At 46.1% G+C, this 23,313-nt stretch overlaps 1 protein-coding gene across 14 annotated transcripts in view; it reads right to left on the reverse strand.

Annotated features, from left to right (window-relative positions):
* Window positions 1–23,313, reverse strand: part of LOC137435086 (uncharacterized) — a 254,059-nt gene that overhangs the window by 86,644 nt on the left and 144,102 nt on the right. For 13 of the 14 annotated variants that reach the window (XM_068128534.2, XM_068128527.2, XM_078784665.1 and 10 more), the window contains 6 exons: window positions 23,050–23,160; window positions 22,680–22,844; window positions 21,700–21,792; window positions 15,301–15,464; window positions 13,375–13,447; window positions 599–705 (listed from right to left, as the gene is read on the reverse strand). In XM_068128534.2, the coding sequence (XP_067984635.2) occupies window positions 599–705; window positions 13,375–13,447; window positions 15,301–15,464; window positions 21,700–21,792; window positions 22,680–22,844; window positions 23,050–23,160 (713 nt within the window). The remainder of the gene's footprint in view (window positions 1–598; window positions 706–13,374; window positions 13,448–15,300; window positions 15,465–21,699; window positions 21,793–22,679; window positions 22,845–23,049; window positions 23,161–23,313) is intronic. The other variant, XM_078784663.1, reaches the window with a different exon arrangement.

Below are 23,313 nucleotides of genomic sequence, written 5' to 3' on the forward strand. Positions count from 1 at the left end.
GGCAGCTCGTATTAAATATAGATTGTGCTTAGAAATGCAAAGCAAGAGTTTAAAAGACCCTCCCATGTCCTTTTTCTCAAGACTGTGCAGGGTAAGGTGTTCTATGAACTCTCTAGTTGCAAAGGTAGTCGGGAAAATTAATGCAAATCAAATTATCCGCCTGGGGTGTGCATCATCCAAAGGGTGAACATTACGTCATGCACCGACTCCGCACACAGACGGATCATGTGGATGAATACCATGTGAAGACGCAAGTAGAAAATGTGGTGGGTTTAAGAAATTTAAACCAGTGCTGCATCCCTTTTCCTGAGATAAATGCACCGCCGTGTTTATTTTGTTCAAAAAATGGTTTTGTGCTAATTGTTCAAAATGTCATGTTCTCTTGGAAAGACTGCAAAACATATTTGCCTTGAATTACAGTTCGGTCCAAAAAAAGTTTCATCATTGCTTAAAATTTTCAGAAGTATGTAAAGTAAGTGAATGCTGGGAGTGAAGAGTTGGGGAAAGGGGGGGAGGAGGGAGGAGGTGGTATTGCAGTGAATAACTGAAATTTCATCAGAATTTCACTGCAATTATATATAATAAAAGCTACTCTTACCGGTAACCCATTAGAACTGGGATGGCCAGGGTATCCTCTCTTGCCAAATTTCCCAGGCAAACCTGGGATTCCGGCCTTTCCTTGTTCACCAGGCTGCCCTTTTGCACCTGAGAGAAGGAAACGTCATATTTGTGTCCATCAGTTGAGGTATTTAATCACACAATTTCCCATTCCATTGAGGAAAAACTGCGAGGCAATAAGGATATCCCTCTATTAGCTATTCTTGGTCAATGATGTTGAGTGCCAACACATCAGAACTTGATATTATTGGCCAGGAATAGCTATGAGAGGAGATGTCCTCTCGTAGCTGTTCTCATGTCGTTTCAGTTTCCCCTACTATTGTAGTGAGCCATTTTCTTCCACAATTTGGAAAAAGAAATAGCTGTTTAACAAGTCTACACCATCTCTTGATGTACAGGCCGTGGGCATTAATATCTGACACGTGTATTTCTGTAAAACAACAAGACTGAACAAAGTAATGTTTTTAATATACCAAGGTGAAGTAACGCCATGGGAGATTGTGTGACGTCATAGCAGTACACACAGACCACCTTTCATTTTTTTTTTTTTAAATCATCTTTGAAATGCTGCCGATTACAATTGTTGCACTCCCTGCATCGAACCAGTACAAATTATTATTTCTGCCACTGAAGGTTACGCGGAGGTTACGTTTTCACCCCTGTTTGTCTGTGGGTAGGATATCTCAAAATGTTATGGACGAAACTTGGTGGACAGTTTGGATGTGTAACAAGGAAGAATTTATTAGATTTTGGTGAAGTTACAGATCTGGATCCGAGAATTTCTCAATTCATTTTTCATCATTGAGAGATATAGGGCTGCAGATTGAGCATGAAAATGAGGGTGAAGTGGCAACTAGCTTCCTACCAGCTAATTTTGATATTTTTTATAAAGTATGGGCCCTGACTACTTCACACACCAAAAATACCCAGAATCCCCTTTGGGGAACATGTTCAAGTGACGTCATCAAGATGGCCTCCATTTTTATTAAGTTTTTGTATTTTATTTTTACATTGAGGGTCCCTGTGTCCTGATCTGTATTAAAATGATACTAGCATCTGATTTAAATATTCTATTTAATAATATTAATATTTAATAATATTTAAAAATAATATTATTAATTATATTTAATAATATTTAAAAGAATATTTAAATAATATTTAAATAATAAATTAATTTAAATGCATGCATTGCAAATGCATGCATGCATGCAATGCATTTAAATTAATTTAATAATTTAATTTAAATATTTAAATAATATTTAAATTAAACGCAGCTGATGCATTAAGATCAATTTCTTGGGTATTAGGGTATTCAGTTGTTGGTTGTAATTTTTCTATGTCTCTGCGAATAATACTAACTGCACGGTGAAGTATTTGGGAATCATTGTTGTAATCAGAACCATCATCATTGTCAACCAGGTCTTGCTCGATATCGGATTCTGACACTTTAGCCATCTCTCTAACTAAATGTCCCACTTTTTTTTTCTTTTTTTTTTGTATACTGAATCGAGGCTCGTGAAAGAGCTAAGTTATGTTACTGTTATGCTACTGGAGCATACAATATCCGGCAATCCTATCTGACTGTAAAATGCTCCAGAAATCTCGTCTCCAAAATTTTCCATCATTTTTTTTTAACGTAAAATGGCAGTGTCTGTTGTCCAATGGCAGTGTCAGGATCCATGTCCAGTTTGACCAAACATTCTCTGTAATGTTTGCACAAGTCTGATAGAAGCACTGGTGTTCTATTGTCCAACCTTTCCTTGAATTCCAGGTAGACATTTTGAGCTGCTTGATTGAAAGTAGAGTCAACACTTTCTTTCTCTGTTTTATGCTTATCAGCCTCTTTGGTATTTGAAGAGGTAATATTTTGATAGCATATCTTGTGGTATTTCGCATTCTTTGCAAATATATCCTTCTCAAAAGAAAGACGTTGGACAACAACCTAATTTCCTGCAGCAATAGCCCCCTGAAGCACATTCTCACGAACTTCTGCTGGCTTCATATTCGCTGCTGTAAGTTTTATTCCTTTCTTTTTATTCTCTGGTTCCCCACAAATGAAACTGTGTTCATCCCAGGAAAAGGCTGATGTTTTTTCTCTTGACAGCTTGGCTACTTTCGGCTGGTGGTCATTGGAATTACTCCCTTCTTGTCTGCGTTTTTGTGCTGCTTGACGTTTTCGTGAATACGTATAGGTAGATTTGCAGGCAAAATTAAATCGGATCTGGGACACCGGAGGTGTCTCACGAAGTGGCAGTATTTCATCAGCAACCTCATCTTGTCGCTCCTCGCATGCTTTTATAAAAGTTGATAATCCCTTTGATGTAATTGTCCGTGCCTTTTCCTTCTCAGATAAAGGTCCTTTCTTTCCTTTGCAAATTATACAAACGAGCAACAGTACCTGCCCTACGGGTTTTTCATTTTCAAAATGAAAAGGTAAAATATCAGAAATTGAAGGCTTTTTTATTTTAAACGATTCATATAAACATCCGTTGAATCATATCACACGCAAATCATCAAAATCTAAACAGTACATGGCTAAACAGTACATGGACGATCACGTACCACGTACGTCTCGCTCGCTCTCATGTTGTCCTGACAATGATCCTTCCGCAGGTTCACCGACGGAAACCTTGTTACGACTTTTACTTCCTCTAGACAGTCAAGTTCGCTCATCTTTTCGGTGCACCGGCACGAGCCGAGAACGGCCCGTGCAGGGGCTGATCCGAGGATCTCATCAAACCGTCCGATCGGTAGTAGCGACGGGCGGTGTGCACAAAGGGCAGGGACTTAATCAACGTGAGCTGATGACGCGCGCTTACTGGGAATTCCTCGTTCGTGGGACACTGTCTCAAGCCCCAGTCCCCATCACGGATGGGGCTCAGCGGTTTACCCGAGCCTGACGGCGAAGGGCAAGGTACACGCTGGCCCGTCCAGTGTAGTGCACGTGCGGCCCCGGACATCGAAGGGCATTAAACGTTCATTAAACATTAAACGTTCATTAAACATTAAACATTCATTAAAGGATTACGAAACGAAAAACATTACGAAATTATGTTCACACCGTCACGTCAAACACTACCGTGAACACATACATCGTCACAACATCGTCACAATGAGAACATTGTCACAATGAATGTTATGCGAATGCGAATGTTATGCGGGAGTCCAAACCTGAGAATGCTGGAGACCAAAGCTGAAATTGGGAAAACTAAATAGCCTATTTTACTCCCAGGGGTCCCAGGATTACCCACCCAAAATATCTTTGCGATCGGTTCAGCAGTTTTTACAGTACCTTCGAACAGACAGACGGACATTTGGTGAATTATAGTAAGATATCAGTCCGCAAGACATTCTCAGAGTCCCTACTTGTAGATGGCTCTTGCTCGTCCATTGTTCTCATCTAAAGATGTGGACCTCGAACAAAAGTAATGAATCTATTCTTAGAAAAAGCACAGTAACAGACGCAGAAATTAATACAAGGTATATAAACTAACAAAAATAGAGCAAATAAGGATAAGGTATCTACGGTCATATTATGTTGAACGAAGAAATCCAAGAAAAGAGTGAACCTGAAGTGTTATGGTAAACTTGGCAAGAATAAATAAACAAAGACAAATTAAATGTAATGGTAAAACTCTGTGATGAATCGAGAATGAAGAAGAACTGAACCAAGAATGAAACAAAAATGAACTTCATTAAATCTATCGGTTAACTGCTCGTCACTTTAAAGTCTGGGATAATCAATAATGGAATAGAAATTAATAACATTGAAATGAATATCATCAACTCATAATAAAATCACTGGAATAAAACAAGAATGAAAAACAAGCATGAAACAAAACTGAATAATTTTAAAGCTAACTATCAACTCTGGGCCTACCTCCTAATGTTTGAATTAGCAGTCGATCACTAATCTGTGGATGTCAAGCACAGTATGTCTGGAAAAAAAACCAAAGGAACTATTGCATTTAGTGTTGCAATCAATATCGTGTAACCAAACAGGTCTCATTAGTTTGGTAATAAGCCAAGTCCCTCTTTATACATGTATAATATTATTCGAACTATATCATAAAAGCAAACATTAGATTTCTTCCACTGTATTCATAAAATATGGAGAAAAGAAAAACGCCATTTCAATACACTGGCGGCCATGTTGCTAGCGCCCCCTGGTGTTCATTTCACAATGGTGGTTACCATTTGTTTCAGTGATCTGCTACTTTTGTGTACAATACCTTTGCTCAAGTAAAACTACTATATAAACGGTTAGGTACCACGTCAGCACCTGTACACAATGCCAAACTTTACAATTTCGGCAGCCATTTTGATGACGTCATTTAAGCATGTTCCCCCAGAGGTATTCTGGGTATTTTGGGTTTGTGAACTTGTCAAGGCCCCTACTTTATAAAAATACCAAAAGTAGCTGGTAGGAAGCTGGTTGCCAGTTCCGCCATTTTTAAGGCACTTTTTGACAATAATCTGCAGCACAAATAGGGCAAACAAACGATATATAGCACGATATTTCCAAAAGTTGTCGACGGATTCGGCGGAAACTTGGTGGATAAGTTGGGTAAGTGACAGCAACAAGCTAATTCGATTTCGGTTCAGGTCCGGATATAGATCTGACCTATCAGTTGATACAAAAAGTAAACTGACTAACCTGGCGGAGGTATGCGCACTGCCTAGTGCCATTCTAGTTCATTTCTGCTTTCAATTTGTCATTATCAATAGCAGTGATGGCTTCAATGATCCTCATCTGAACTTCATCTACACATGTGAGATGTGTCTTGTAAACCTAGATCTTCAAAAAATCCCCAGAGGCAGAAATCTGCTTGGGGCAAATCTGGGGATCAGGGTGGTTATGAAACATTACCAAACTGGAGAGATTGTATTTTCCCAAAACTGTTGCCTTAGAAAGTGCATAACAATTCTTGCAGTATGACATGTTGCTCCATTTTGTAGAAACCATGTGTATACGAACACTATATTTCTACTCCGCAATTCAGGACTGAGAATGTTGTGCAACATATTGAGGTAGCATTTGGAGCTTGTTGTTACAGTAAATTTATTCTCTTTGTAGAAATATGGCCCAATAATGCATCCTGCAGCTATTGCACGCCATGCCTTGACATTCACAGGGTGCAGCCCTCTTTGATGCAACTCCCTGGGATTTTCTTAAGCCCAGAACCTGCAGTTTTTTTGTTTACACCATGTCTAAGATTGAAATTGGTTTCATCTGTCGCAAACATTTTATGAAATTGCCATCCTCTTCTCTTCTGTCAAGTAAACAACGACAACAATTATGACACTTTGCAAAATCAGCATGGTCAAGTTTCAGAGGTGAAGATCTCCCTGGAGTATACATCCAAGACTCCTTGGGCAAACAACAATTTATGCTGAAATTTGGTGGATCGACTTTTTCGGACTTCAGACAATTGCTACGGCTATGACAGTGATTGTCTCTTGTGTCCTCACTGTACGACATTTCATGTGGACAAACACTGCCATCTTCATAAAAATTTCTGATGAAGGAGAAAATGATGTTATGACACAGGGCGTTTTTGCATAAAAATTCTCTCGTAAAATCTCGCTGAGTTGCAATAACAGAGCCTAATTTAAAATAGAGTTATACAATTATTTTAATCCGCGTTGGCGTGTTGTAATGCGCCAGAGTTAAAATTGCCAGGGCTTCACCAGTAATGCACAAAAAAAAAAAAAAATTATACAAATATATCTTTTAAATATTTATACTGAAGCGCGGTGCTACGCACGCTTACTTGTACAATAAGAAGGAAGCGGACAACGCGGTAAGTTTAAGTGTCTTTATTAAAAGAGTTCACTGTAGTACTGGCGCGCTCCGGGCTGCGCACCCGGTGTATATCCCGCGGCCACGCCTACCCCTCGGGCGTGGCCGCCGCCCACATGGTGTGTGGAATGATGCCCTCACGCCAGTGAGCTTTCGTGTCCGCCACACGCGCCCCCCCAGAATTCCCGCGCACATGGAGGGCCAGTTTGCGGGGCAAACGGATGACCCGGCCGAAGCGCCCTCTGGCGACCGGCGGCGTCCGTGGTGCAGGGATGCCAGCTGGGATGCCTCCGGCTGCACCCGGGATGGGTGCAGGACCGGGGGGCGGCGTGCCGGCGGTACTGGGCGGTGCCGGGGGTCCGCCCGCAGGGGGGCGGCCCCGACGCGGGGGCCGAGCCACCGGCGGTGGGTGGTCCACGTCGAGGTGGGCCGGCTTGAGGCGATCCACCAAGACGCGGTCGGGAGTACCGCCAATGTCCAAGGTGAAGTGCTTCGCCCCGGTCTCCAGCACGTGGAAAGGCCCATCGTACGGGGGCCACAGTGGTGTCCGGTGGGCGTCGTGCCGGATGAAGACGTACTCCGCGGTGCGAAGCTCCGGGGCGACGTGCGTAGGCGGGTGCCCGTGGTGCGCCGTCGGCACCGGGGCGAACCTCCGGGCTGTCTCCTGCAGCGCGGAGCGCTCCTGCGCCGCAGAACATGGCGCCGTGGGGTCGGGGAGGAACTCGCCCGGCACCCGCAGCGGTTGTCCGAAGACCAACTCCGCCGCGGATGTGCGCAGGTCGTCCTTGGGCGCCGTCCGGAGGCCCAGCAGGACCCAGGGGAGCCTGTCGACCCAGCCGCCGTCGCGGAGGGTGGCCCCGAGCGCGGCCTTCAACGAGCGGTGGAACCGCTCGCACAGGCCGTTGGCCTGGGGGTGGTAGGCCGTGGTTCGGTGCAGCTGGACCCCGAGCCCCCGCACGACCGCCCCCCAGAGCTCCGAGGTGAACTGGGGGCCGCGGTCGGACGAGATGTCCGAGGGGGCGCCGAACCGGGCGACCCAGGTGGCGATGAACGCCTGTGCGACGTCCGCCGCCGCCAAAGGCACGGCCTCCGGCCACCGGGTGGTGCGGTCCACCATGGTCAGGACATGGGTGAAACTCCGCGAGGGGGGCAGAGGTCCCACCAGGTCCACGTGTACGTGGTCAAACCTTCGTTCCGGCACCGTGAACGGGACCAATGGGGCCTGGGTGTGCCGGTGCACCTTCGCGAGCTGGCACGCGAGGCACGTCCTGGTCCAGCCGCGGACGGCCTTCCGGAAGCCATGCCAGACAAACTTGTCGGCGACCAACCTCTGGGAGGCCTTTGTGCCCGGGTGGGACAGGCCGTGGATGGCGTCAAAAACCTGGCGCTGCCAGCCCGCGGGCACGATGGGGCGAGGCCGCCCGAGGGAGACGTCGCACAAGAAGGCCGCGCCGTCGAACGGCACCTTGGTGACGTGGAGGCCCGTGACGGCGGTCCGCAAGGCCTGGACACCGGGGTCGGCGGCCTGGTCCGCCGCCATCCGGGCATAGTCGATGCCAAGGTGGACTGCGTGGGCGACGGACCGGGAAAGGCAATCCGCCACCGGGTTGTCCTTCCCCGCGACGTGCCGGATGTCCGTTGTATATTCGGACACGGCCGAGAGGTGACGCTGCTGCCGGGCCGACCACGGCTCGGCGACCTTGCCCATCGCGAAGACCAGTGGCTTGTGGTCGACGAAGGCCGTGAACGCACGGCCCTCGAGCAGATGGCGGAAGTGCCTCACCGCCAGGTGAAGCCCGAGCAACTCGCGGTCGAAAGGTACTATAGCGGCGTTCGGGCGGGCGAAGCTGCCGGCTGAAGAACGCCAGCGGTTGCCAAGCACCACGCACCCATTGCTCGTGCACCGCACCCACCGCGTAGTCCGAGGCGTCGGTGGTGAGGGCGATCGGTGCATCGGGCACCGGGTGCGTGAGCATGGTGGCGTTGGCCAAGGCGAGCTTCGCGCCGACGAACGCCGCGTCCATCTGCTCGGTCCAGGTCACGTCACCTTTGCCCGGCTTCCCCCAGAGGGCCTCGTGCAAGGGGCGCAGGAGCTGGGCGATGCGGGGCAGGAACCGATGGTAAAAGTTTACCATGCCCAGGAACTCCTGGAGCCCCTTGATCGTGTGGGGGCGCGGAAACCCCTTCACCACCTCCACCTTGGCCGGTAGGGGGACGGCCCCGTGCCTGGTGACGCGGTGCCCCAAAAAGTCGATGTCAGCGACGCCGAACCGGCACTTGGCAGGGTTCACGATGAGGCCATGCTGGCCCAGACGTTCGACGACCGTGCGGAGATGGTGAAGGTGCTCTTCGCGGGACGCGCTGGCGACGAGGATGTCGTCCAGGTAGACGTAGACGAAATCCAAGTCGCGCAAGGCGCTGTCCATTAGTCGCTGGAACGCCTGAGCCGCATTCTTCAAACCGAAGGGCATCCGAAGAAATTCGAAAAGCCCGAACGGCGTGATGACCGCCGTCTTCGGGATGTCCTCCGGCCTGACGGGGACCTGATGGTAGCTGCGTATGAGGTCCACCTTCGAAAAGAAGGACATGCCCGCCAACCGGGCGGAGAAGTCCTGGATGTGGGGGGCGGGGTAGCGGTCGGGGGTGGTGGCGTCGTTGAGGCGCCGGTAGTCCCCACACGGTCGCCATCCCCCGCCGGGCTTTGGCACGATGTGGAGCGGCGACGCCCAAGCACTCTCGGAGTGCCGCATGATGCCGAGCCGCTCCAGCGTAGCGAACTCCGCTTTAGCTACGGCGAGCTTCGTCGGCTCGAGGCGGCGTGCCCGGGCGTAGACCGGTGGCCCGGCGGTGGGGATGTGGTGTTCCACCCCGTGCTTGACGGCCCCCGCCGAGAAGGTGGGCCGCGTGAGGGCCGTGAAACCCGCGAGGAGGCGGGTGAATTCGTTCGCTGCCGGAAGCGTACAGATGAACCTGGCCGGAACCGAACCGCTCAGCAAGCCGCTCGATGAGCCGCTCCGGGAGCTGCTCAACGAGGCGGGCAGCGCGCACGCGAGCGAGCTGAACGTCTCAGCCTGGACAAGCCTTCTGTGCTTTACATCGACCAACAGGCCATTGGCACAGAGGAAGTCCGCGCCGAGCAGTGCCATAGGCACGTCGGCAGTGACGAACGACCACCGGAAAACCTGCCCTCCGAACCGCAGAGAAAGGCAGCGTTTTCCATACGTGCGAATGGACGTACCGTTGGCGGCAAGCAGCGCGGGGCCCCGGCCCGCGAAAGGCTTGTCGGATGTACCGGCAGGAACGACACTCACCTGCACTCCCATGTCGCACAGGTAACGGCACCCGGATAAGGTGTCCGTGATGAACAGTAGGCTGTTTGCATGGCCGGCGCTCAGTGCCACTACAGAGGGCCGGCCCGGGCGTTTCCCGACCTGCCGAATGAGCACGGCGGGCGACATTGCCGAGCCTTGTGGCCGAACTGGGCATGGAAAAAACACCAGGTTTGCGGCAGAGGCCGCGGTTTCCTCCGCGGTGGCGGCGGTGGGCGGGGCGTGGCGGCGGGCACGAAATTCGCATCAGCCTCGAGATCCACGAGGTGTGGTGCATCAGCATCAGGGTCAGCATCAGCATCAGCCCCGATCGCCGCGACGGCTGTGCCAAAACTCGCCTGGGTGTCCAAAGCCGCGAAGAACCTGTCGGCCTCTGCAGCGAGAGCCCGGGGTTCCGTCGTCGCAGAACCGGCCAACGCGAGGCGGACTCGTGCGGCAGCTGGCGTCGAAACAACGCCCGGAATAGAGCGTCCGGGGTTTCGTCGCCCAACAACGACAGCATATGGTCCATGCAGACCGACGGTCGCGTGTCACCGAGCTCGGGGAGGTCCAGGAGGCGGTCGGCCCGAGCGTCCACCGTGAGGCCGAACGTGGCGAGGAGGAGACGCTTGATCGCCTCATACCTGCCGTCGGCCGGTGGGTTCCTCAGGACCGACACGATGCGGCCGGCCGTGCCGGGCCCGAGGGAGGCGACCACGTGGCAGTACCTGGTCTCGTCCACCGTGATGCCTCGAAGTTGGAACTGGGCTTCCGCCTGCAGGAACCATACTTCAGCTTGCGTCTCCCAGAACTCGGGGAGTTTGATCGTAACCGCGTTGTTTGCCATTGCAATGGCGTATTCGGTCGGTCAGCGACGGCTGATCCAACGTCGGAGGGTCACCAAATGAAGCGCAGTGCTACGCGCGCTTACTTGTACAATAAGAAGGAAGCGGCCAACGCGGTAAGTTTAAGTGTCTTTATTAAAAGAGTTCACTGTAGCACTGGCGCGCTCCGGGCTGCGCGCCCGGTGTATATCCCGCGGCCACGCCTACCCCTCGGGCGTGGCCGCCGCCCACTTGGTGCGTGGAATGATGCCCTCACGCCAGTGAGCTTTCGTGTCCGCCACAATACATTACAAATGTGTCACATATAAATGCCACACCCTATACAAAAATATATTGCATCTGGCACAGTAAACTTTTTAGCATGTCTGGTGTGGTGTGTACCTTTAGTCAATACTATCAGATTACCGGTTCCACCTACCCGTTGTAAGGGAATTAGTTTCCAATAGAGTGTAGAATATTTAGGGAGTTTGACAGGAATGTATTTTGACAGGATAATGGCAGGTACCTTGGCATCCCTCCCTCCTCTCCCAACTCCAATTCCAAATTCCTCCTCCCCTCCCAACTCCAAGTGCACATCCCTCCTTCCATCCACCCCTCCAAACTTAAAGTGTGCATCCCTCCACACTCCCAACTCAAAATCCACATCGCTCTCTCCCCCCCCCCACCCCCCCCAAATCCATGACCTCATCCCCCCCCCCCCCACTCCCAACTCCATGACCTCATCCCCCCCCCCCCCCACTCCCAACTCCATGTCCTCATCCCTGCCCCCTCCCAACTCCATGTCCGCATCCCTCCCTGCCTTCCAACTCCATGTCCACATCATTCTAGAATACGCCACTTTTGTCTGTCTGATGAATTTTTGACGCCAATGGCAATACTTTCCGTCGTTACTTATCAAATCTCAACCAAACTTGACACGATGACCAAGGGTTATATAATGAAGGTTGTAGCGCATTCATTTGCCCCTCTCCCCAAGGGGGATTTCTCCCCCCGAGCGAGTTTGCCGTCAATGGGGTTGCACGCTGAGGTGTATATCAATGTTAAATTAGCTTTATCGTGGCGTTTGTCCAAAAAAGAAGATTTATCGTGCCGTTTTTCCAAAGACGCTTTTAATAACAAAATTAATGATAATCACATATTGTTAATGTTATTACAAAACAATATTAATACTAATAATGTCCCACTTCCCCAAGGCGTTTTTCCTGCAGTGATAACGTGTATAAATAGCTTATAGTTATAATGGCGTTTCTGTGGGAGCAACGGATTCTACAGGAAGTAAAAATATTATACACCACAAACACGTATGCTTAGCTTTTTTAACAGTCGCTAATGCTCTTTATAACACTAAATGAAGAAATTTGGAGGAATCCAGACATCCGTGATGGAAGGTTTACTTACAGAACTGAGCGAAGATCTACTGTACTCTATATAACCCACAAATGTTAGGTTAATAACATGGCCCTTTCTGCCGCTACCGTGGCATTTTTAGTAGCGAACTTTTGAAACTCGCTCCTGCTGTTTCATACGAAACTGAAAGGGAGAAGCTCGGGTTGTGCTCCTTTACCAAGCAGCTAGTTAGCACTTGCCAAGCCAGCCGTTCCTTAACGGTTTTGAATGGAGTGCTTGCTCGAATGCTTAAACCACTTGGCGATCTCTTCACAAGAAACTTGGTAAATGAACACACACCCAATGTTCTTGAGACCCGACCATAGATCGACTGTAATCTATATACCCCAAAGAGGAATGACCCTTCCTGCCCCTCCCGGAGTCTCCGGGTGTACTAGTTATAGTAAATAACTGTTAAGATTGCTAAGATTTATCGGTGAAGTAAATCGACGAAAAGTAAATTATTTGTTGGATGGAATTGACGGAATAATTTGTGGTTATCTTATTTTTTTATTTCTAGTAGGTGTGCAAACCAGCCACACTAATATTATACACCACCCATGAAAATTCATGCTTCCGCTCACTCAATGTATTGTCAGAGCGTTCTTTTGTATGCCTTCAAATGTGCATGAAAAGATCGTGGAAGCATTAGTAAGGGGTCACAGGTTCCATTTGTAAGGAAATTTGTTGGTAAGTGAATTTATTGGGAAGTGAACTTATTGGAAGGGGACTTTGAATTCGTTTTTTTTTCTTGAGGTGATTTTCCTTTGGCAGCATAATAGTAACTAACTGTAAAGACTGCTAAGGTTTCTCGGTAAAGTAAATCAAAGGAAAGGTAATTATATGTTGACAGAATTGACTTAATAGTTTGATTGATATATATATATATATATATATATATATATATATATATATATATATATATATATACTGTATATATATATATATATATATATATATATATATATATATATATATATATATATATATATATATATATATATAATTTTTTCACTTACGGTAGAGGTGCGAACCAATGACTGAGCATGTACAACATGTGCGATACAAAATTTAATAAAACTCGAAATTGAGTGAATAACAATATTTGTAAATCTCCGCATGCACTGTGTGGACCCAAGAGCTCTTAAACGAGGTATCATTCAGCATTGTGCGTGCTGTCGTTACCACGTTTACCCCGCTCAGACACAATCGGGCAACTTGCATTGATTTATAGAATAGGCCTAGTTACATTTACGTTTTTGAGATTTACTCAGTTTTACACCAATCCTCATATAAGACTTTTTCAATCAGGAAGTGTAATTTTATATACTTATCTAATTATTCACTTGTATATCCAGCATATTTTGCTTGTTTATTCCATCACAAAATGCATTATGGAAGACCAAGTGAGTACCTTTGGCAACTGGTGCTGTTGGTTCCCCCTTTGACCCTTTTGGTCCTTGAAGTCCCATCTTTCCAGGTGCTTGCTGAAAAGATCAACAGCCAGTTCCCTGTGAGTTGTGCATTCTTTTTCACATGTTTTATATTGAGCACTGTAATCTTATCATGGAGCCCATGCATGAATAGAGAGCATCTGGCTAGAAAATATATACATTACAAATGTGTCACATATAAATGCCACACCCTGTACAAAAAATATATTGAATCTGAGACAGTAAACATTTTAGCATGTCTGATGCAGTCGGTGTGTCCCTTTATTTCGAGAATAATATCAGATAACCCTGTTCCATCAGGCTGTTGTAAGGGATTTAGTTTCCAATGGAGTATGGAATATTTAGGGAGTTTGACAGGAATGTCTTTTGACAGCTGTTAGCAGGGGATCCGGGGAAATGCCGCTTCATGTAAAATGTGACTTTGAGTCCTCAACTCCTTTCTTCTTCAAGTGTGCATCTCTGGGCCCATCCCAACTCCAAGTCCACATTCTCCCCTCCTCCCACTTCAAGTCTGCAGCCTCCACCCTCCCAACTCCAAGTGCGCATTGAGATAATTTCATGAGGAATAGATATCTGCAATATCAAAGCTAAATGTTCAACGCATACACAATAGTACATGCACAGATGATCAGTCGGTTGGACGGAGCTCCTCTTATTGTGCCCCGTCTCCGACCTTGTCAGAGGGGTGGGGGACAATAACGTATCAGTATAATTGTCTAACCTGTAATACATGTACGAGTTTCTCCATAAGCCTCAAACACTAAAAAAGAATACAGTGATGCTCGACTCCTACCTAATCCATGACGCCCATTTCCAGTGTCATAAATTGCCCATATATGCATCTGATTTGTTTAATCGTCTCATCGAACTCATCAGTGGCTTATTTGATGGAAGATCACATTTGAATGGATCCAGTCTTGTTCCTCGTTCACATAAACGACATGGCCAATGCTCTGGAAACCCTCTTTTCCTTTGAGCAGATGACTCCACAGTGTGCTGTAAAATACCACGTCCCATTGACAGGTAAAGAGTAGCTGCAGCACGTTCTGCCAATATGGAATTTATTAGATGCTGCTCTGACAAATGGAACATGTATTTCAATCCTGGCAAATCTCACCGTTTTAGTCTAATGGCATGGGCCTTGGCCTCGCTATTTACCATCACCTTTCATGGGAGGTTCACGGTCACCGTCTGTGTATTCCCCATGGATCGAAGGCATTCTTTTACTGCATTAAGCTCATCATGGTACACAGGTTATTCATGTGGAGCTTTATGGAGTATTGCTCACTATTCTGGGCTGGTGCTCATACTTCCTCCCTTGCTCCTTTTTGCAGCAGTCAAAAACATGGTCTTCTTACACCATTGGTATTTCAAGGCAGGAGGTAGAATCTCAAGGACTGTCATTCTTCTACTGGCAGCAAGGGGGTGGGCTCTCTATTTTATGGACGCTTATATCTGGCATTGCTTCTCCAACCCCCTCATGCCCCTGCCCTCCTCAAACCACCTCACTTCCATGCGTTCCTCTAGAAAGCCTCATCTGTAAACCCTCCCCAAATCCAGAAAGGTTGCCTCCCTGTATTCATTCATCCTGTTATTTTCACAATTGTGGAATCATCTCCTTGCATCCAAATTGTGTAATTCTCATCACCTCAACTCAATCTTTCATAGGTGCTGCCCATCAATATGTCATGCGCTCACCCATGCACATCCATGATGGCTTCTATATGCTGTTTCTCTACGAGCCACTGATACTCATATTCGTATTATTCCTCCTTTCGTCTTTGTGCAAGGCCATCTGCTCCGTTCCCTTTGGTAGTTTGTGAACCTGCTGCCCTTTGTTGTTCAGCTCCTCCATGAGCCTAGGCCCATATTAAATAAAGCCATACCTGCTTTCCTTTCGGGCCCTTTGTGCCAAATGGACCTCTGTCCCCAGGAGATCCCTTTCCACCCGGGTTTCCTGGAAGGCCAAGCTTCCCTGATGGTCCATGTGGACCCGGTTCACCATTGGTGATGTTCGATGCATTCATGCATGAACACTCTCCAGGCTGACCTAGAAAAGGGAAGGGTGATTGATGTCACATGAAACCAGCCACACAGTGAGCACCTTAGGTAGGGACTTGTGTTAATATTACTATCATTTTCACGTGATATTGATGTGTACGTAACAGCAGAGTAAGAACTCTGATACATCACGAACAGGGATGTATATATTCATTAGTGCATGCATAAATTGGTTCACAAGTTATCAAGTGACCACTATATTCGTCATGTGTGTGCGTCTGTCTGTGTGTGTGTGTGTGTGTGTGTGTGTGTGTGTGTGTCTGTCTGTCCGCAGCATAACTACCCGATGATATCATCCGATCTTGATGAAACTTGGGTGGGAGGTTGATATCATGATCTAGTTGTGTCCTGCCTAGAGTGGGCGTATTGCGCCCATTGTGGGCGGAGCCACGCCCGAAAAAGATGTCTTTTTAGGGGGTTAGCGAGTTCAAGCTGCATCTTCTCCGAGGGGTTTGGTGGAATCTGACAGGGGTTTCGATATTTGGTTAGGCCAATGTCATGTCTAGCCCCACGGAGCTCGACTTTTCATTTTTCATTAAAAAAAAAAAAAAATCATTTTTTTTGTTTTGTTTTTCATTATAATTTTTCACCGAATTTTCGGTATTGTGCAGCTAACTAACCTCCTAACTGATTATACATTATTTTCTATCTCATTTCAAGGTCAGTAACCTTCGTTTTGACATTTCCGGGCCTGGCCTGTCCAGGCCTGTTTCGGTTATAGTCCGTTCTTTGTCATTGAATACCGCTCGCTCGTGAACCATCGTCGTCTCCTGACTTGTCACACTTTATTTCCCTTGCGCTAGTAAGAAATTATTGCTGCGGGAAGCCATGATGGTATGAAAATGTCAGTGGATTGCAGAGACAGGCTTTCAGGTTGTTGTTTCTTGAAGGCCAATCGATCCCCAAAGATGATTTGTAACTTTTTGGTTTGAGAATTAGTTCGAGTCACATGACATCATATTGGATGTCCAATTTTGTCCAATCATCTGTCCGTTTCTTGTCACACGTGTGGCAGTATTCAGACACCTTGAAACTAGTAGGAGGAGAAACATCCTTTTGGTGGACGGCTGGTGTGGTGAGTCCTAAATAATTAATTATCAATACAATGAACAATCCAAAAAACATATCTGTTCATTATAATGAATCACTCCAGTGTTGGACAATTTCATGACCTCAGGGTTTGAAAAAAATACTCAGGACAAGTACTTCATAAATTCATTCTGGAAAACTATCATCAACAAGAAAGAGCAATCATAGATTGCAGACCCTCGCCAGGATGTGTTTTAGTGTTTTTTAAGGCTTTTGTGTTAAACAAATATGGCGGCCGAGCCACGTGACCGATGACGTTATCATTTTTTTCTCCACCATTTCATGCCAAGATGACACTCAATAAATTTCATCTTTATTTGATGAAGTTTTTGTACTTGTCGAATTATGACGTCATAATGCAGACATCTATGACATCATCATTAACATATGCCATTCCCCATGGAGAGTTCTTTTCCATGTGTCAGTTTTTTCTATGCAGCGCTTTCGGAGAAATAGAGGTGCAATTTACCAAGATGGCGCACGTACCACGTGACCTATGACGTCATAATTGTCATTTTAAAAATTCGACAAGAGAAGCGAACCTTTGGTGAAAATTTCCTGTCAATCATACCAACGTTTGCAGAGAAAATCATATTTATTCTGTGAGGACAAACAGACAGACAAACGGACTCAAATGCAATACCCTCTCCTCCGGCGTGGGTAAAGATGCATCTGCCCGGTGGGTTTCATCTTTTTTAGATGTAAGACTTAGCAGACCTTACCAGTATTATTACCTCTGCCACCGAAGGTAAGCAGAGGTTTCGTTTTCACCCCTGTCTGTCTGTCTGTCTGTCTGCTTGTTTGTCTGTGAGCAGGATATCTCAAAAAGTTGTGGACTGATTCGGCCTAAACTTTGTGGCCATGTAGTGTGTGTGACAAGGAAGAATTGATTAGATTTTGTTTCAGATCTGGATCCATATCTGGCCTATCAGTGGGATACAAACCGTAATATGTTCAGTCTAGCGGACTGAGTATGCTATCTACCGAATTCCGTTGTAGTTTTGCACGTACTTTACCAGGTTTGATCTCAGTGAATTAAATAAAATTGGTATGCATGTCGTGCTGTCGTGATGTCTTCAGATATTGCCTCTCTGAGTTATGAGTGTTGTCAAGGTCATTTAATGTCATCTCTGTTAATGCGACCCTCGTCGAACTGATCTTTCCCTCCAAGAAAAATATCCCCATATGTTTTGATGTTGATATCTTGTCTGTGATGTACTTCTTCGACCTTTGCCTTGCTCTTTGTGTAGCTCCTTCTCACTGAATGGAGGTCTGTGTGGTTGGTGTCAATGAGTGCGAGTGTATTCATGGATTGGGTGATTTGGTTGGGCTTGATAGGGGTGGGGAGGAGAGTGAGGATGTGTCATAGGGATGATTACTTTTTTTATTTTTTGTTTGTATACAATATCGAGGCTCGTGTAAGAGCTAACCTTAATCACAAAAAGACAAACTGACACATAAAACATAAGATAAAGGGAGTGGGAGACAAGATGGGGGGAGAGAGGGAAGCACACAAGCACAACAGTAGAGAACAAGGACATCGGGAGATCTGTGGGAGGGAGAGGGCTTGTGGGGAGGAGGCATGGGAAGGGAGGGAAGGGGGGGGGGGGTGGGAGAAGTATAAAACACATGGACAGATTCTTATGTAAAATGGACAGACTGATTGACTGCCTCTTATGTAAAAATTTCCTTGTATATATGTATATAATGTATATAATTATATGTATATAATGGATACATGTTCCCTAAAGGTTTGTAGTGATAGATGTGATCACGAATTGAACCAGCAGAGACGTCACACATCAATATACCCACCTCCGGTGAACTTTACTGGAAGCTACAATTACCCAGTTTTACAGCCTTGTCATTTATTTGACTTACAGCACTAGCGAAAACTCATCCTTACAGACGGGTTCATTCCCCCAGAATTACTGACAGGTTAATTCCCACACAATACAGGACTTACAAAATGATGTAATCCACCCCAGAATGTTTGGCAGATGCTCAGCACCTCTTGACAGTAAATGCTGATTGGGACATGTTAATGTACATCGTGTGTGTGAGACAAGGATTGTTAACTAAAATGGCTCATGAAGCTACTAAAATAAGCTGAAAATACTTGGAAAAATACCTGAGGGAAAAGGGTGTGCCTCTGCACAACAAAAGAGTTGGATAACTTTCTCAGCGTTGCCCAAAAACTTGGGATCAAGTTGCTGCCTGTACTGTAGACTTCCAACGATGTGGGCAGGTGCAAGACCCGAACTGTGCGGCGGACGTGTCCTACCCAAACTCCCGACCATCGCTGACAGTGAATGGATTTGGACCGTGCAGGAGTGCGTCCTGTAAACATGGCAGGCTTGATGCTTATTTAATGGATGCCTGCAATATTGGAAAGACAATGCCGTGCATCATCACCAACAAAGTAACGGTAACCAGCTCTTCAACAAAGGACATCTTCGTGACATTTGGACACCTTCCCTGAGGACATTTTCCATGAGCGAGACACCGTATCTGGTTTGGGTGCTTCTGAACACTGATGGGAAGGTCATACATACCTGGGGCTTGTGAATGCACAAGGTAAGTTTAAAATCAACTTAAAAAATTTAGCCCTTTCACGAGCCTCGATTCAGTATCCAAAAAAAAAAAAAAAAAGAGTATATTTACTATTAATTATGTTGGGGGTTGGGGAGCTGTGAGGGCTGTTATAAATGTATTATTTGTTTGGTTCTAGGACCACAAATGAAATTATATCTATTGCTAAAAAGAGAAGTGTGTGTGAGTGTGTGGGTGCTGCCCACTTGTACTAACAGGAAATGATACGAGTTTGACACCTCTCAAACAAGGATATTTCTCATATTCCCATATTTCCGTGTCCGATTTGCATCCAGGAACACAATTATAGTTATCCATTTTGAAATTTCCACTCTTTCGTTTAAATGCTGAAAATTATATTTAAAAGATTATTTGAATTTTGAAAGACCCGTGTTGACTTTTATTATTACTTGTAATACCACCTCCGTCCAGAGACGGCGCTATACCATAAATACGGTATTTAAGGAGAGAGAAATTGGGTGATCCTCCCACTCTAAACTCCCGGGAGTGTGATTTTTCTTTTTAACCACTGAAACCTCCCCTTGCACACCCTGAGTACAACCACCAGCAGTTTTCAACTCATTCCATGCTAGGGTTCAGGAGTACATAGAAAACAAACAAACAAACAAACACAGACATTTCAAATTATAGTATGATTTATTTGCAGCTTTGATGACCTTTTACCTCTATTTATATTCATGTCATGTTCTTTTCCTTATTGTTTGCCCTGCTCTTGTATACACTAATGCAAAAAGTATTGGAACAGCACACCTAAGGTTGACATGAAGCCTGCAAACCTGCATATATGTGCATATGTTTGCACATTCAAAAGTAGCAAGCATATGCTAATTATAAAAGGTGTGCAGTAAGTACTGAAACTACAGGTAGTGGACAACAAAAATGGAAACACCAATGTAAAGTCACTGAATAGGGCGTTGGTCACCACATGCAGCCAGGATGGCCTGTGTGCAACGTGGCATAGAGTCCACCAGCATCTGGAATTCTGTAAGAGGGATGCGGCACCATTTTTTTAAATTAGAAAGTCAATCAACTCACACCTGTTTGATGGAAGTGGAAAATGCCATCTCAGGCATCAATCCAGACTATCCCAAAAATTCAGAAATGCTTGAGCCTTGACATATGGATAACAATCAGTGTCATGCTCATCAAACCATTGGGCAACCACACGTGATCTGTGGATGGGATAATGGGGGAGCTCCTCTTGCAGCCATGATAGCCATAATTATAGGCAACCAGGCATGTGCAGCATTTTTATACATGACCCTAAGCATGTTGGGATGTTATTTGCTTAATTACCACATGGGAAGCCATTGCTTGGTGTCCCTCAATTACCCAGGTGTTTCCAATTTTTTGTCCACTGTCCACTATCTGCATGTCATAAGGACTGGCTACTAACTGGCTTTCAATGTGGAATAGTTAGTAGGTACCATATATTCGCAAATAGCATTTACTGTACATTGGGCCTTCCCAAGTCAAATGTGGTTAGATTTCTAGGGAAAATGACCACATATAAGGCTTTCATCCGCAGCTCAATGGAATACTGTTCCCCCCTCTGGGCTGGTGCTCCTGCCTCACTCCTAGCTCGTCTTCACGCTGTTGAAACCAAAGTGTTCAGAATCATTGGAATCTCCCACGATGAAGCTAACTCCGAGGGCCTTTCACTTACTCACCACAGGCAGGTTGGTGGTCTTTCTGTCTTCTACCGACTCCTCTCCGGCCTTGCTCCTCCAGCTCTCTCTGGGCTCTGTCCTCCAAATATTCCTACAGGTCGCAAAAGATCTGCCTGCAACCCTCTTATGGTTAAACTGCCAAAATCAAGACTCTCTGCTCACCTTCACTCCTTCATTTCCTCTTCTCTCCTGCCTCTGGAACAAACTCCCTCACTCTCTTCAATCCCACTCCTCCCTCCAGGTCTTTAAAACAGCTCTTCACCACAATCTCTTATCTTCCCCCATCCAAAACCTTGATCTTTTCTACCCCCGCTAATTTCACCCCAGATCCACTTTTTTGAAATACCAACTTCTGTCCTGGAAGTCCTTGGTGTCCTTGTGTTTATACTTCTCCCACACACCCCCCCCCCCCTTCCCACGCCGCCTCCCCCCAAGCCCTCTCTCTCCCACACATTCCCGATGTCCCTGCTCTCAAATGTTGTGTTTATGTGCTTCCCCTTCTCTCCCCATCTTGTCTACCGCTCCCCTTTTTATATACTTTGTTTGTTTGTCTGTTTGATTTGTTTGTGTGATAAATGTTAGCTCTTTCACGAGCCTCGATTCTGTATACAAGAAAAAAAAAAAAAAAAAAAAATGGAAGATGACAATTCATGCCAATTTTGAAAATAGGGCAGGCAGGCCATTCTTATTAACTTAGTCCCTAAGAAGGAACTATTATATTAAATAAATTATTGCAAATCAGTAATCTTGCATGTTACCTAACTACACAAGTACTTTTGGTATAAAGAGTGTAGAACAGGTTTACTTTGCACTGATTGAGGTTTCTACGCCAATTGTCTTTGTCCTACCCACCTGTTTCGCCTTTTTCCCCTCTGCAGCCTTTCTCTCCTCTTTCGCCCGGTGGTCCCACCTTTCCCTCAGCCCCTGTTTCGTTCAACATGAGAGCTGAGGGAGAACAATATATGCATAAGTATCTCTGCAAACCAAAATCAATAGTGTACACCCAAGAGACGTGGTCACGAAAGGTTTTTTTTGTATACAAGGTCGAGGCTCATGGAAGAGCTGGAATATAACAGAACATGAACAGAACAGAAAGAACAAAGATGAAAAGGAGGGGTGAACATACCAACAGCAGAGTAGAGTGGCACAACAGAGGATACTTAAACAAAGAATGGGTGAGGGCAATAATGAGGATAAAAGAGGGAGGGGATGATGAGGACACAGGGGTTGAACAAGTTGGATAGCAAGAAGGGGAAGATATAACAGGGATGAAACAGAAATGGAATAAAAAGAAAAATGAAGGTAGAGGGAGAGGGAGGGAAAATAATAACGTGGAAAGGGAAGAGGTGGGCTTGGGAGGAGGGTTAATGAGGGTAAATGAGATCATGAGTATGATTGGGGGATTACCTGAGGAGGTAGAGACTAGCCATATTGAAGCCCTGGAGGGAAAGGTGGGATTGAACAGACTCACAGAGTTCCACATGCAAGAGAAAACGGGACCAAATTAGTGGAAGGGAGCAGTACGGTTGAATAATGGGAGTTTCGCCAGAAGTGAGCGCACCCTACAGACACGTCATGTTGAAGTACTGATATATGGTGTGAAAGGACAATGGAGGTGACTTGAGAGTTAAACACAGAGGGAAAAGAGGGAGAATGGACTGACACGAGGGTCTCGGGTGATGAGGAGCTGCCTCAACATCTGATCCTTGATTTTGCTAATTTTGGGTTACAAACACTTATGCGAACATTCATTAGGAGATAACTGCTGAAACTTTCCTCATTAGAGTGATGAGATTTCTAAAATAAAGGGATGAAAATTAAGAAATATTAACCTGGAATTAAACTGCCAGGTGGACCAGGTGGTCCTTGCTGTCCTGTAGGCCCAGGAGAACCTGGGTTGCCGGGAAATCCAGGTTTTCCCTCAAATAAGAGGCCAGGTTTACCTTGGAGACCCTTGGGTCCTTGGTGGCCCTTCTCACCTGGTGGGCCAGCAGAGCCTGCAGAGAAATAGTTAAACAATGAAACTTTTCCCCATTGATTTAACTATCAGCAAGAGATGGACGTAATTATTTTCAACATTGACCATGGGAGTTCAGGTAGCAAGTGAGTGGTTGAAGGTAACAAGCTTTTGGATGATGAAGCTACAATAGAACTAAAATGCTTAAACAATGATAATTGTTGGGACCAATATCAAATTCATACCATTAGAAGGAACAGTAATGGTTTGGGGCCCAGGAGGGCCAACTGGTCCTGGAGATCCAGGTTCTCCAGCATCTCCTGGTTCTCCAGGTAGCCCTGGCTCACCTTGTTCACCTACAACAGGAGCAAAGACCACATCAAAAGCCGAGTAGTAATATGATATACTAGCAAAAGTATCCGGCATTGCCGGGCAACAGTGAGTCGCTTCCTGACGGGAATATGATATTGTAGTGCGGTGCTATGCGCACGACTTGTCTTGCCAATGAA

Source organism: Myxine glutinosa, chromosome 9 (assembly GCF_964187855.1).
Source record: "Myxine glutinosa chromosome 9, kmMyxGlut1.1, whole genome shotgun sequence".
Lineage (NCBI taxonomy): Eukaryota > Metazoa > Chordata > Myxini > Myxiniformes > Myxinidae > Myxine > Myxine glutinosa.